Raw genomic sequence first — 11,915 nt, 5'->3', positions numbered from 1 at the left:
AAATTACGTAAAAAATTTCCGCTGATTGAAGATGTCAATCTGCTGCGAGGAATTGCTGACCAAGAGATTCCGACACTTGGGAAAGTAATCATATATTTCCGCTTTAAGCAGGAGGAATTGGGACACATTTTCCACGTAGTTCCCGATAACTTTCCGTGCTCAGGAGATATTTTGGGTCAAGATTTCCTGGAATCAAAGGACCTGAGTGTGAGAATCATTCCAGGGAGGGCTATTCCAATAAATGGCTCCACACTAAGGTTTTTTGGATTGAAGGCCATTCACAATAAGCGGAATTGGTCTGAACCAAGGGTCAGCAATGCAGTGATTCAGATTAGTCAATTAGCATACACTCCAGAAGCGGAGGGAGAAAACTTAAGACAAGCAAATGCTTCCGATACTGAGACCATTACGATTTGCAATCACCCTGGTTACGTGGGGGAAAAATTGCACATTTCCATGAAGAGTCATCTATTGAGGTGGATGAGCAGGCAGACGTTCTTCGAATGAGTCAACGCGGTTCCTCGTTCCTAGAAGTCGCATCAGAAAAACGGATTTTTCTTCCTCGGAGGGGAGGAGAGATGCTGAAAAGGGAATGGTCGAGGGTGGAGAAAAACCGTATTTCCAATGGATTATCAGGCTTAGGACAGCATTGTCAGATGCTGACGAGAGACATGAGTTTTCTCGGTAAAAATAGCGGTCACTCTGATAACGCAGGGATGGTGGCGTCTGAGCATCTGGCGCATCTACCGTTCAGTAAGAAATTGGAGAAATTGGCTAGACGTTCGGGGATAGTCTTGTTGTTTGTTGTCAGGAGAGACCCAAGAAGAGTGGAGTTACGGAAGCTGAAGAGGAATGAGGGGATCATCGGAGGCTCATTCTCATTCCGAATCCTTCCGGAATAATCACTCCATTCGAGAGGAAGCGAGATCACTCAAGGGAAAAACCTAATTCATGGATTTTCCGGAACTCATCGGAAGAAGAGGCTGAGTGTGAATTTATTTTCACGCTGGATAAAATCTTTGGGACTCTTCAAAAAAGGAAATTCTATTATTCTCCCGGAAATTCCTCGGGGTTGTGGGAATTTCAGAGGAACGTAATAATGCGTATCATCATCTGGGCCACTTGGGCAATAGATAAGAATACTCCTGAACGATTGGAGGAATATTTGTTCCGAACAGACCGACAAAGTGCGGGTCCCGGGAGTCTTCGTTTGAACGAGAAAGATTCTCAGGCAGGTATAGGAGGTATGGATTCTGAGAGTCTTCGTTTGAACGAGGAAGATTCTCAGAGGGATGGAAAACATTGCCTCTCCAATGTTTGTAGTATGGGCACATTATTCAAGATTGAGTTCAAGGAGCCAACACGAAACTGTCCAGTCAATAATGTTTCGATTGTGACTGTAATTTCTCACAAGAGGAAACTCTTTACTCTTCATCTCCGAACGAAGCTGTACAACAAATTCCGGAGGACTTCCCTTAAGCCTAAATGGTTCACGGGGAAAATTCAAAGGAATTATGACGTCAACACGATGCCGATGGAGGTGACCCTTCGACTGAGGAAATTAAGGGAACATCATCGCACGATGAGTGGCTACATAATGATCTCTCATGAATCTTTGAAATGGGCACAAGGACCTAAAATCAAAAGGGCAAGTGCAATAAAGAATCTGAGAGTATCGGGGCAGCATGAGGACGAGTTGGTTTCCACGAGGAATATCACAGGTGTAATAAGTTTGCAAACAAAAAGTCGCAACGAAATCAGAGTGCAGATTCAGCACAATATGGAAATCGTCGCAGGTGTATGTTTGAAGACCGAGACTCGAGCCGAGGTCATTCCACTGACTGACGTCATCTTCTTGACCATGGTCAACATATCGGTTCCCAGTACAAATGTCGAGTCATCCTCATCACAGCGCAAACAGAGCCTTTTTGAAGACGTTGGGAATTGTAATTTCCTGACGAATAATTCATGCGCATTACTCCGAGTTGATACTGAGAATCTTTCATCCAAAATTATGGATATTCGGAGGTCATCAGTGACGTGGGAAAGTCTTCTCAAGGAAAATTATGCTGCGCATCCCAGACACAAACAGAAGGCTCGTATGAGCAACAAGTTGTTATCGGATTTCTGGGATGAAATTCTCGAAACTTGGGGAAATTACCTAAACGATAGTCAGTCGTCTGCAGATCAACCAGCAATAACCGATTACCGGAAGAAGATGGGAAATTATTAAGCTCCAAGGGTAATGGAGAATTCAATGTCAGTGATCTTCACAAAAGCAGTCATGAGATTTTTAGGGTTGAAGAACCCCCAAACTCCTGTCAATTTACACCAAAAACGAAGGAATATTATCGTTTGGTATCGGAAGACAATGAAACCTAAAGAGGTAATTTGTGGCACTGATACTGTGGTGGAAATAATTGGAATAAAATCTCAAGTGAAGAAATGGTTTGATGCGACCATCGAATTACACCATCAGCGAGCAAACTTCGGGCGACGCACTGGGCCAAGGACGCTGACGCATGTATTCCTCGACGCACGAGTTGACGGAGAGCGTTGAAAAGAGAGTACAATGGGGAAATTGACGAGTAAAATATTCAACTATGACAACTCGTTCGAATCAAAGTTGCTGACGATTAAATTCTTCGGGTGACGATGGACGGAGAAGCCGGAAGAAGATAATCAACGAAATGAACGTAAATGAAGATCTGAGTAAACCCAATGTACCGATCCCGAAATCCTTCAAGAGAATAGAACTTTGGTCTATAAATCATCATTTGATTACATCGCAGAATTATCATGGGGTCAATCGGAGGACACGAACTCTGATCCGAGAAGATTCAAGACGACAATTCGCGGCTCTATCTACGGAAAAAGGGAGTCGTGGAGTTGATCATCTTCTCTGTTCGAACAGGGACCATTGGAATTCGATTCGACCTGACCCAAAGGATACTTCAGAGGGAATATATCTAATAGGAATTCTCGTATGGCAGGAGAGACATCCTATATCACCTGAAGGTCACGGATTGAGGACGCTGGGGTGGTAATATGGAACTCTATTGGACATGAGTAGATTGGTTTCGGTGCCACACAAGAATCAATCGAGTAAACAAATGGTCATGGAGGCCGTTGTGGTAACCCAGAGTACAATAATCAGCAATTGGCAGCTGGGAAAGAGCAAGGGATCCGGGCGGAGCAAGGGGACGCTGGAACGGCAGGGCGAACCTGATGGAGCTGCCGACACGGATCATCTGATAGATAGTCAATCGTATTGCAGCAATGCATTACCAATAAAAATCAGTGGGTTGAACAAGAAGGTGCCAAGTATCACTACGGAAACTGTGATGCTAATTGTAAGGTCAACAAACCCTCAAAAACCCTCACAATTCAACGAAGGTTGGTAAGGAGGTAAAATCGTCGACTGGTTTCAGGCGATAATAAAGACCAAGGAGGTAGCTGGTAGCACCTCAACAATTGAAATATTTTTTCAAATAATAAGTCGAAGAGACAGACTATACGAGACGGGCATCAGATTACACTCACAGTCGAGTGCCAAACTGCAAGCCGATGCCGGACGTTGTGCCGAATGAAGGACGCCAACGCGTGCATTCTTCGCCGTTCACGTTGACGGATCCTATGCTGTAGACGAATGGGGCGAGGAAGAATCAACGATTAAAATAATACGAATTAAAAAATTGGAATTTCGAGACGACCAACTGCAAAGTTATGGACTCCTGTTCCAAGAAGCACACTCACGAACCCTGAAATACCCTTATTCTAAGGACAAGGGGATGGTCAGAGTAACAGAACTTGATCTATCAAGAGGGAGACTCTATTTATTTTCGGTTATGAAAATACATATAGAAGTTAACATTGATCAAGGTAATTTACTAGTAATTATCAACGATAAAATAACCGGGAGCGGGATTCGCGAGGGGGCGCTGAACTGAGTAGGACGCGTGGTATACGGCTCCGTGCTATTACAGGTAAAAAATAAGAAAAGAGGTAGGAGGAGGCTATAAGTACATAAAAAAAAGAAAGCTAAAGAGGAGAAGAACGAGGAGGAGGTGAAGAACAGGAGATTACCTGCGAGAGCAAGGTGAAATAAGATAAAAGGTAACGACAAGAAAAAGAGGAGGTTAGGACATGGCGGCGGATAACATTCTGGAAGAGGTGAAGGGGAGCGGCAGTTACAACCTAAGAAGCCTAGAGAACAAGAAAGGGGAAAACTCAGCCGGTAAGNACAAGAAAAAGAGGAGGTTAGGACATGGCGGCGGATAACATGGTGGAAGAGGGGAAGGGGAGCGGCAGTTATAACCTAAGAAGCCTGGAGAACAAGAAAGGGGAAAACGCAGCCGGTAAAGGAGGAGACGCACAGAAATCAAAAGAGGTGACACCTGGAAGAGCAAGTAGAGGTAGAAAGAAAACGGACCCGAAAGATAAGAAAGAGAAGAGGAAGGACAGGACACTTTCTGGGGTCAGGCGACTGGAGGACTTCTGGGGAGAGAAGACGGGGGGTGAGGAGAATTCTCAGTGGGAAAGGCCGGAGGATGACCCGGATGTCCCAGAGAATCCTGAAAGTGACCAAGAGACCCATGACAACCAGTCAGAGGAACAGGAAAGTGAGGAAGTTGAGGAGGGCTTGGATGTGGACAGTGTAACAGGAGAAGAGGCAGTGACAAGTGAGGACAAAGGGACGAGTGGAAATGAGGGGAGGAAGGAGGAAAAAGCAACAGTGGCTCTCCAGCCGACATGGACCCTCCCGAGAACACCCGTTGGAGGAAATGCGGGAGAGGTAAGGACAGTGCACACAATATAGAGTGAGATTGGGACGCAGGCAATTAGCCCAACACAAATAAGCAGAAGTGAGAGTAGGCAGGAGGAAGAGAATGAGGAAATGGAGGGGAACAGGAGCAGGGATGGAACACCAACAGGGAGGGAGGAAATTGGGCTTGACAGGCTGGAGAAGTGGATGGAAAAGTGGGAGAGAAAACAGAAAGAGGAATGGGAAGAAAAGATGGCAGACCTGGAATACCTGATCAGGAGAGAAGTAGGGAAAGCGAAAATACGGTGTGAAAATTGTGAGAGGAGAAGAGGAGAGTCGGAAGAGGATCAATTGACAGATCAGCTCAGAGACACGCAGGAACGACTGAGAGTGAGTGAAGATCAGGTGGAGGAGTTAGAGTCAAAAGTGAGGCAGTGGAAAGGGGTGGCAGAGACATGGAAGATCAGAGCAGAAGAAGCAAGAGAAGAATNAGAAGTAGGGAAAGTGAAAATACGGTGTGAAAATTGTGAGAGGAGAAGAGGAGAGTCGGAAGAGGATCAATTGACAGATCAGCTCAGAGACACGCAGGAACGACTGAGAGTGAGTGAAGAGCAGGTGGAGGAGTTAGAGTCAAAAGTGAGGCAGTGGAAAGGGGTGGCAGAGACATGGAAGATCAGAGCAGAAGAAGCAGGAGAAGAATTGAAGAAGACAAAAGACGTGACAGAAAACGGAAGGGATGTCTNAAGCAAGAGAAGAATTGAAGAAGACAAAAGACGCGACAGAAGACGGAAGGGATGTCCCGATAAGTCCAGCAAATACGGTGAGAACAGTGAGCCCGTCTGGAAGCCTCTCAGGCAGAAGGGGTGACCCTAGCACATGGAGCGAAAGCGACAGGAGGGTTGGGGGCCCTGGAGGCCAGAGAGCACAGATAGGGCAAGGGCACAGAACCATGGGAGAGCGGAGGAATGAGACTAAGAGACTGAAAGTTAGGGAGGTCGAGAGGAATCAGGAGAGAGAGGGCGACGGAAAGGAGAGGGTTGAGAGAGATAGAGTCGAATGAAAGGAGAGGGGAGTGGAAGAAGAGGAGGTAGGATTCAACAATCCACCACCAAGGAAACTTACACAAGAAGAATGGGAAGAGCTAGAGATGAGAAGATTAAGAAGGAAAAACATGATTATTGAGGGATTAACACTAATCACGAGGACAAGGAAAGAGGAGTTAGAGCACTGGCTATGGGAAACACTTGGAGTGAGAGCGAGGGTGGAGAAGTTGGACAGAAGAGAGGAGGGAGGGCTGACGGTCAGAATGGAAGAGAGAGCCAGCAAAATAGAGGTAATGAAGGAGAAAACGAAGCTGAAAGAGTTGGGATGGGGGGTGTACATCTCGGACGATCTCACAGACAGACAGAAGGAGGTACAGGCATGGCTGGAAAGAGAAGCAGAAAACTGGAGGAAGACCAAGAAGCAGGCAGGGACAAAATATAACTGCATCTGTGTGGATGGTATCTGGTTGGAGTGGGATGAGGTGGAAGGAGAAATGAGGCAAAAGGTCGCAAGGGAAAGGACCGAGAGGAGAGGGCCCTTTTAGACAGCAGGCAAGCAGTGGAGGAGAAGGAGAGGAGAGAATATTAAAGATGTGGCAANGGATGGTATCTGGTTGGAGTGGGATGAGGTGGAAGGAGAAATGAGGCAAAAGGTCGCAAGGGAAAGGACCGAGAGGAGAGGGCCCTTTTAGACAGCAGGCAAGCAGTGGAGAGGAAGGAGAGGAGAGAATATTAAAGATGTGGCACTGGAATGTAGAAAATTCTATAAATATAGGGAAGAACGAGGAACAGTGGAAAGAAATGGATGTGGTGATGTTTCAGGAAACACACTTAGAGACAAAAGGAATGGCAAAAATGATGGACAGACTGAATAAACAATTCGAGTGGTTTGGCAAAGAGGCGATAAGGATACACAGATGAGGGAAGGCGAGTGGAGGCTTCCTAATGGGAATCAAGACACTGGAAGCGGACTGGAAAGTGGAGGAGTGGACGTATGGGCTGAGAATGTCGATTAAATCAAAAGGAAGCAGGGATGGGTACGTAGTAATAAATACATACAATAATGATAGAAAGAATCTAAAAAAAGTACTCAAGGAGATGGATGGTATGTTGGAGGACCTGGAAGGATCAGAAGAGAGATTGATAGTCACAGGAGATTTAAATGCGAGGATAGGAGAGTTACAAGGGATATCAGAATGTGAAACGGAAGAGAGGATAGGAATAAAAGAAAGGAGGTCACAGGATAAAACAACGAGGGACGAAGGCAGAAAGCTCGTGGACTGGTGCGAAGAGGGGGCACTATTAATCTAGAATGGAAGGGCCGAAGGAGATGAGGAGGGACAGCTAACATTCATAGGAGAAGGGGCAGGTTTGGGCAGCGTGTTGGACTATATAATAGTAAGACTGGAGGAAGAGGAAGCCCCCGGGTGGTTCAGGAGCATGGAGATAGCAGAACAAGAAGGTTCGGACCACCTACCAATCATACTGAAGGTAGATTGGAGTGAGAGAACGAAGAGAGGGGAGGAGGGGAGAGAAAATAGAGAACCGAGGTTGAAATGGAGAGAGACAAGAGAGGAAACCTTCCAGGAAAAATGGGAGAAAAGATGGACGGACAGGATTGAAGAGGTTGAGAATACGGAGCAGAGATGGGCGAGACTGGTCAAAATTATNTTTGGGCAGCGTGTTGGACTATATAATAGTAAGACTGGAGGAAGAGGAAGCCCCCGGGTGGTTCAGGAGCATGGAGATAGCAGAACAAGAAGGTTCGGACCACCTACCAATCATACTGAAGGTAGATTGGAGTGAGAGAACGAAGAGAGGGGAGGAGGGGAGAGAAAATAGAGAACCGAGGTTGAAATGGAGAGAGACAAGAGAGGAAACCTTCCAGGAAAAATGGGAGAAAAGATGGACGGACAGAATTGAAGAGGTTGAGAATACGGAGGAGAGATGGGCGAGACTGGTCAAAATTACCACAGAAGCAGCACACGAAGCAAAGATGGTGACAGGCAACAAGAAAAAAGAAGGAGCGGCATGGGACACAGGAGAATACCAAGAGGAGAGGAGGAAAATGTTTAGAAGCTTGAACAGGTTCAGAAGAAAGAGAGACTGGAACTCCAAACAAAGGTACCNGGACACAGGAGAATACCAAGAGGAGAGGAGGAAAATGTTTAGAAGCTTGAACAGGTTCAGAAGAAGGAGAGACTGGAACTCCAAACGAAGGTACAACGAACACAAGAGGTCTCTGAGGAAAATACGAGGCAGACTGATTGCCGAGTGGATAGAAGAGAAACAGAGAGCGGTAGCAGCGAGCAAAACAATGGGGGAATGGTGGAAGGCAATGAACTGGTTCAGGCAGGGAAGAAAAAAGGAAGTGAACATGGTCTCAGAGGAGGAATGGGTGAACCACTTTAAGAGCTTGATGGAAGCAGAGGAAAAGCAGGGGGAGAGGGCTGAGGAAGAAACAGTTGGACAGGATAGAGATGAAAGAGGGACCCAGAAAGATGGACGGAATGACGCCAGGGAAGAAGAGGACAGGGATCTGAAGCTGAATGAGGACTTGACAGACTGGGAGATATTGTGAGTTATTAATGGACTCAAGACTGGGAAGGCAGCTGGAGAAGATGGGATCATAGCAGAATTCTGGAAGAATTTACCTAAAGAGGGAAGGAAAGAACTCATAGAGATAATAAAGGAGCTCTGAAGGAGAGAGGAAATGATTGACAGATGGAGATTGGCCACAATTTTCCCAATACACAAGAGAGGGGATATCAACACGGCAGCGAATTATAGAGGAGTGTCATTGCTGGACATAGGATATAAAATCCTCTCGTCGATAATGGCACGCAGACTGAGTAAGTGGCTAGAGGAAGAGGAAAAACTATCAGAGGCACAGGCCGGATTCAGGAGAAGGAGAGGAACAATGGAGCAGGTGTTTGTACTGAATACGCTGATCGGGAACAGACTCAAGAAGAAAGGAGGGAAATTATATGTAGCGTTTATTGACTTCAAAGCGGCATTCGACAAGGTGGACAGAAGGAAACTCTGGAACAAGATGGAGGAGATAGGGATAGTAGGAAAGTTCTTGAGGATGGCACAGAGAATTTACGAGGGCACCAGAAACAGGGTGATAGCGGGGACAGGATTGACAGAGGAGTTCCAGACGGGGAAAGGAGTGAGGCAGGGTTGCCCACTGAGCCCAATACTATTTAATATCTTCATACAAGACCTGATAGAGGCGATGGAGAAGAGAGGAGACGGAGGCACGCCTATCGGACCAGGGGCAGGGGTGAAGATATTCACCCTGATGTATGCAGATGATGCAGTGATTGTGGCAGAGGAGGGAACTGAGATGAAAAGGATGTTAAAGACATTGGAGAAGTGGGCAGATGGAAATGAAATGAAGGTGAGTGTGGAAAAAACAAAGATAAAGGTGTTCAGGAACGGAGGAAGAAGGAGGAAAAAAAGTTGGGAGTACAAAGGCAAGAAACTGGAGGTGGTGAATGAATTCAAGTATTTAGGCTTCTGGTTCACGACCAAAAACACATACTCGAGACATGCCAAGAAACTGACAGGGAAAGCTCAGACGCTGGTGAACAAAACCTGGGGAGAAATGAGGAGAGGCAAGATAAGAGGACTGAGGAAGAGGCTGTATTTCATGGGAGTAACGGTGAAGGCAGCGGCGTTATATGGAGTAGAACTGTGGGAATGGAGAAGGCAGGAAAACATAGAAAGGATACAGAAGAAATATACGAAGGCTAGCATGGGACTGGCGAGAAACACACCAGACTACATATGGAGAATGGAGGCAGCAGTAAGCAGTGTAGAAGTAGAACCAGTCAGAAGGGCAGCGGCTTTTCTAATAAAATTGAGCAGAATGGAAGAAAGTAGATGGCCAAGAAAATGCTTGAAAGAGGAATTGAGGGGGATTAAGAATAAACAACCGTCCAGTTGGGGGAAAGGGGTGATAGAGAGACTGAANTGGAGTAGAACTGTGGGGATGGAGAAGGCAGGAAAACATAGAAAGGATAAAGAAGAAATATACAAAGGCTAGCATGGGACTGGCGAGAAACACACCAGACTACATATGGAGAATGGAGGCAGGAGTAAGCAGTGTAGAAGTAGAAGCAGTCAGAAGGGCAGCGGCTTTTCTAATAAAATTGAGCAGAATGGAAGAAAGTAGATGGCCAAGAAAATGCCTGAAAGAGGAATTGAGGGGGATTAAGAATGGACAACCGTCCAGTTGGGGGCAAGGGGTGATAGAGAGACTGAGAGAAGTAGGAGATGGAGAGTTCCTGGAACATCTGCGGGAGGGGAGGAAGGAAGAAGCAGAAAAAAGACTGAAGGATATAGTGGAGATAGTGGAAGATCAAGAAAAACAGAAGGATTGGGAGAGAATAGAAAAATCGAAATACTGTGACCACTACGGAGAGATAAAGGAGAACACGGAGATGTGTGAGTACTGGACGGATAGAAAATTAAACATGGAACAGAAAATGGCTTGGGCAAGATGGAGATGTGGAAATGCAATAAGAGGAGGGAAGAAAGGCTTTGAGGATGACAGATGCCGAGCATGTGAGAAAGAGAAGGAGTCACTGGAGCACGTGGTCAGTTGCAAGGAGATAATGAGGAGAGTAGGACCACATGATGAAAGATGGTGGAAGAGATGGAGACAGAAAAGTAATCGAAGACATTGGAGAGAAAGGATAATAGAGGAGCTCAGAGATTATGCTACGAAGAGAAACTGTGATAGGTTTGGAAGGATAGAGAAGGCGCTGAGAGAGGCGTAGACAAAGCGAAACGCAACCAAAGAGAGGGATGGAAGCAGAAGGGTGGACAAGAAGCAGAAAAGGATGGTNGGAAGGATAGAGAAGGCGCTGAGAGAGGAGTAGACAAAGCGAAACGCAACCAAAGAGAGGGATGGAAGCAGAAGGGTGGAGAAGAACCAGAAAAGGATGGAGGAACAGTGGGGGAAGGGGGGAATGGGGTGTAAATAAGAAGGGAAAGGTTAAAAATAAAGAAAAATATATTATATTATAGTATATGTTGGTTATGTGCACAGCACTATGTTAATAAAATGTTTAGTAAAATAGAGGAGGAGGAGGCTTGTGGAGATGTAAAACAAAGAAAAACTTTTGTAACATCAAGGAAATAAATTGAAATTGAAAAAAAAAATTGAAATAACCGGGAGCGTCCCAAACGAGCCGTTTGCAAAGGAAACATCTCTGGTCCAAAGGCTCCAGCGGCACGTGACAAGGTCTACGGGAGGGGCTCATCAAAAGCAACTGCAGAAGCTCCATCCACATGGGGAATATATGTTCCAGGATTTCGTTCCCATACTCCCAGTGATTGTAGGTCTAGGAGAAACAATCAAACAGGATGAATGGACATCGCCAGAAGCAAGAACTGAATTGAAAAATCCTACGGAAAGGGAACTTACTGAAAACACCGAGCTGCAGTTCATGGAGAGGCAATCATCTCTGAAGCAGCGTGGACAACAGTGTATGACCACCATAGGAGATAGAGATCCAGAAAACCTAGGCGAAGATCTCGATCCTGACGGTAACACACGGACTAGTTGTCGTCCATGGAGAACTTCGGATGTTGAGGAGATTAAGGAAGATGCTTTCGACCATCGCAATCGCCTGCGCAGACACTTTTTCGGTGCAGACTCGTGCGACTTGAGAAGTTTTGACCGCCTACGAGTACACCGATAGAGATCTCCACAAAGAGAACACTTTCTCATTACAATGGGCATCGTCAGTGAAATTATTTTTCCCGAAACCACCGTTTCCGGCGAAGTCAAAATTTCGAATGACGAAAAGCAGTGGCGAAGAAAACTGTCGGATATCATAGAGCTTCATCAGCAGTATCAAAGTATGAGGAAAAGTATGCGGAAAAACCAACGCATGAAGAGCGGAGAAAATTCATAAACNATTTCGAATGACGAAAAGCAGTGGCGAAGAAAACTGTCGGATATCATAGAGCTTCATCAGCAGTATCAAAGTACGAGTGAACATGATCCACAGAAATATTCAATAAAACTGCGTAAAAACCAACGCATGAAGAACGGAGAAAATCCAGAAATATTCTTTCGAAGTATTATGATT

The 11,915-nt window shown here is 45.7% G+C and overlaps 2 protein-coding genes across 2 annotated transcripts; both read left to right on the top strand.

Annotated features, from left to right (window-relative positions):
• Nucleotides 1-4,267: 4,267 nt before the first annotated feature.
• Nucleotides 4,268-5,632, top strand: LOC107042298 (cilia- and flagella-associated protein 251-like). The gene is made up of 2 exons (XM_015263297.1): nucleotides 4,268-4,795; nucleotides 4,838-5,632. Exons 1-2 carry the CDS (start codon nucleotides 4,268-4,270, stop codon nucleotides 5,630-5,632), a joined length of 1,323 nt encoding a protein of 440 aa, XP_015118783.1.
• Nucleotides 5,633-9,797: 4,165 nt separating this feature from the next.
• On the top strand, nucleotides 9,798-11,490 carry LOC107042304. The gene is made up of 2 exons (XM_015263304.1): nucleotides 9,798-10,577; nucleotides 10,680-11,490. Exons 1-2 carry the CDS (start codon nucleotides 9,861-9,863, stop codon nucleotides 10,695-10,697), a joined length of 735 nt encoding a protein of 244 aa, XP_015118790.1. The 5' UTR covers nucleotides 9,798-9,860; the 3' UTR covers nucleotides 10,698-11,490.
• Nucleotides 11,491-11,915: the final 425 nt, after the last annotated feature.

Source organism: Diachasma alloeum, unplaced genomic scaffold (genome assembly GCF_001412515.2).
Source record: "Diachasma alloeum isolate Michigan unplaced genomic scaffold, Dall2.0 Dall_scaffold_00440, whole genome shotgun sequence".
NCBI lineage: Eukaryota > Metazoa > Arthropoda > Insecta > Hymenoptera > Braconidae > Diachasma > Diachasma alloeum.
This window is presented reverse-complemented; position numbering and strand designations above follow the sequence as displayed.

Bases quoted from the DNA above. Each gene is read 5' to 3' on its own strand.
- LOC107042304 (XM_015263304.1), top strand. From the start codon at position 9,861: ATGGGACTGGCGAGAAACACACCAGACTACATATGGAGAATGGAGGCA.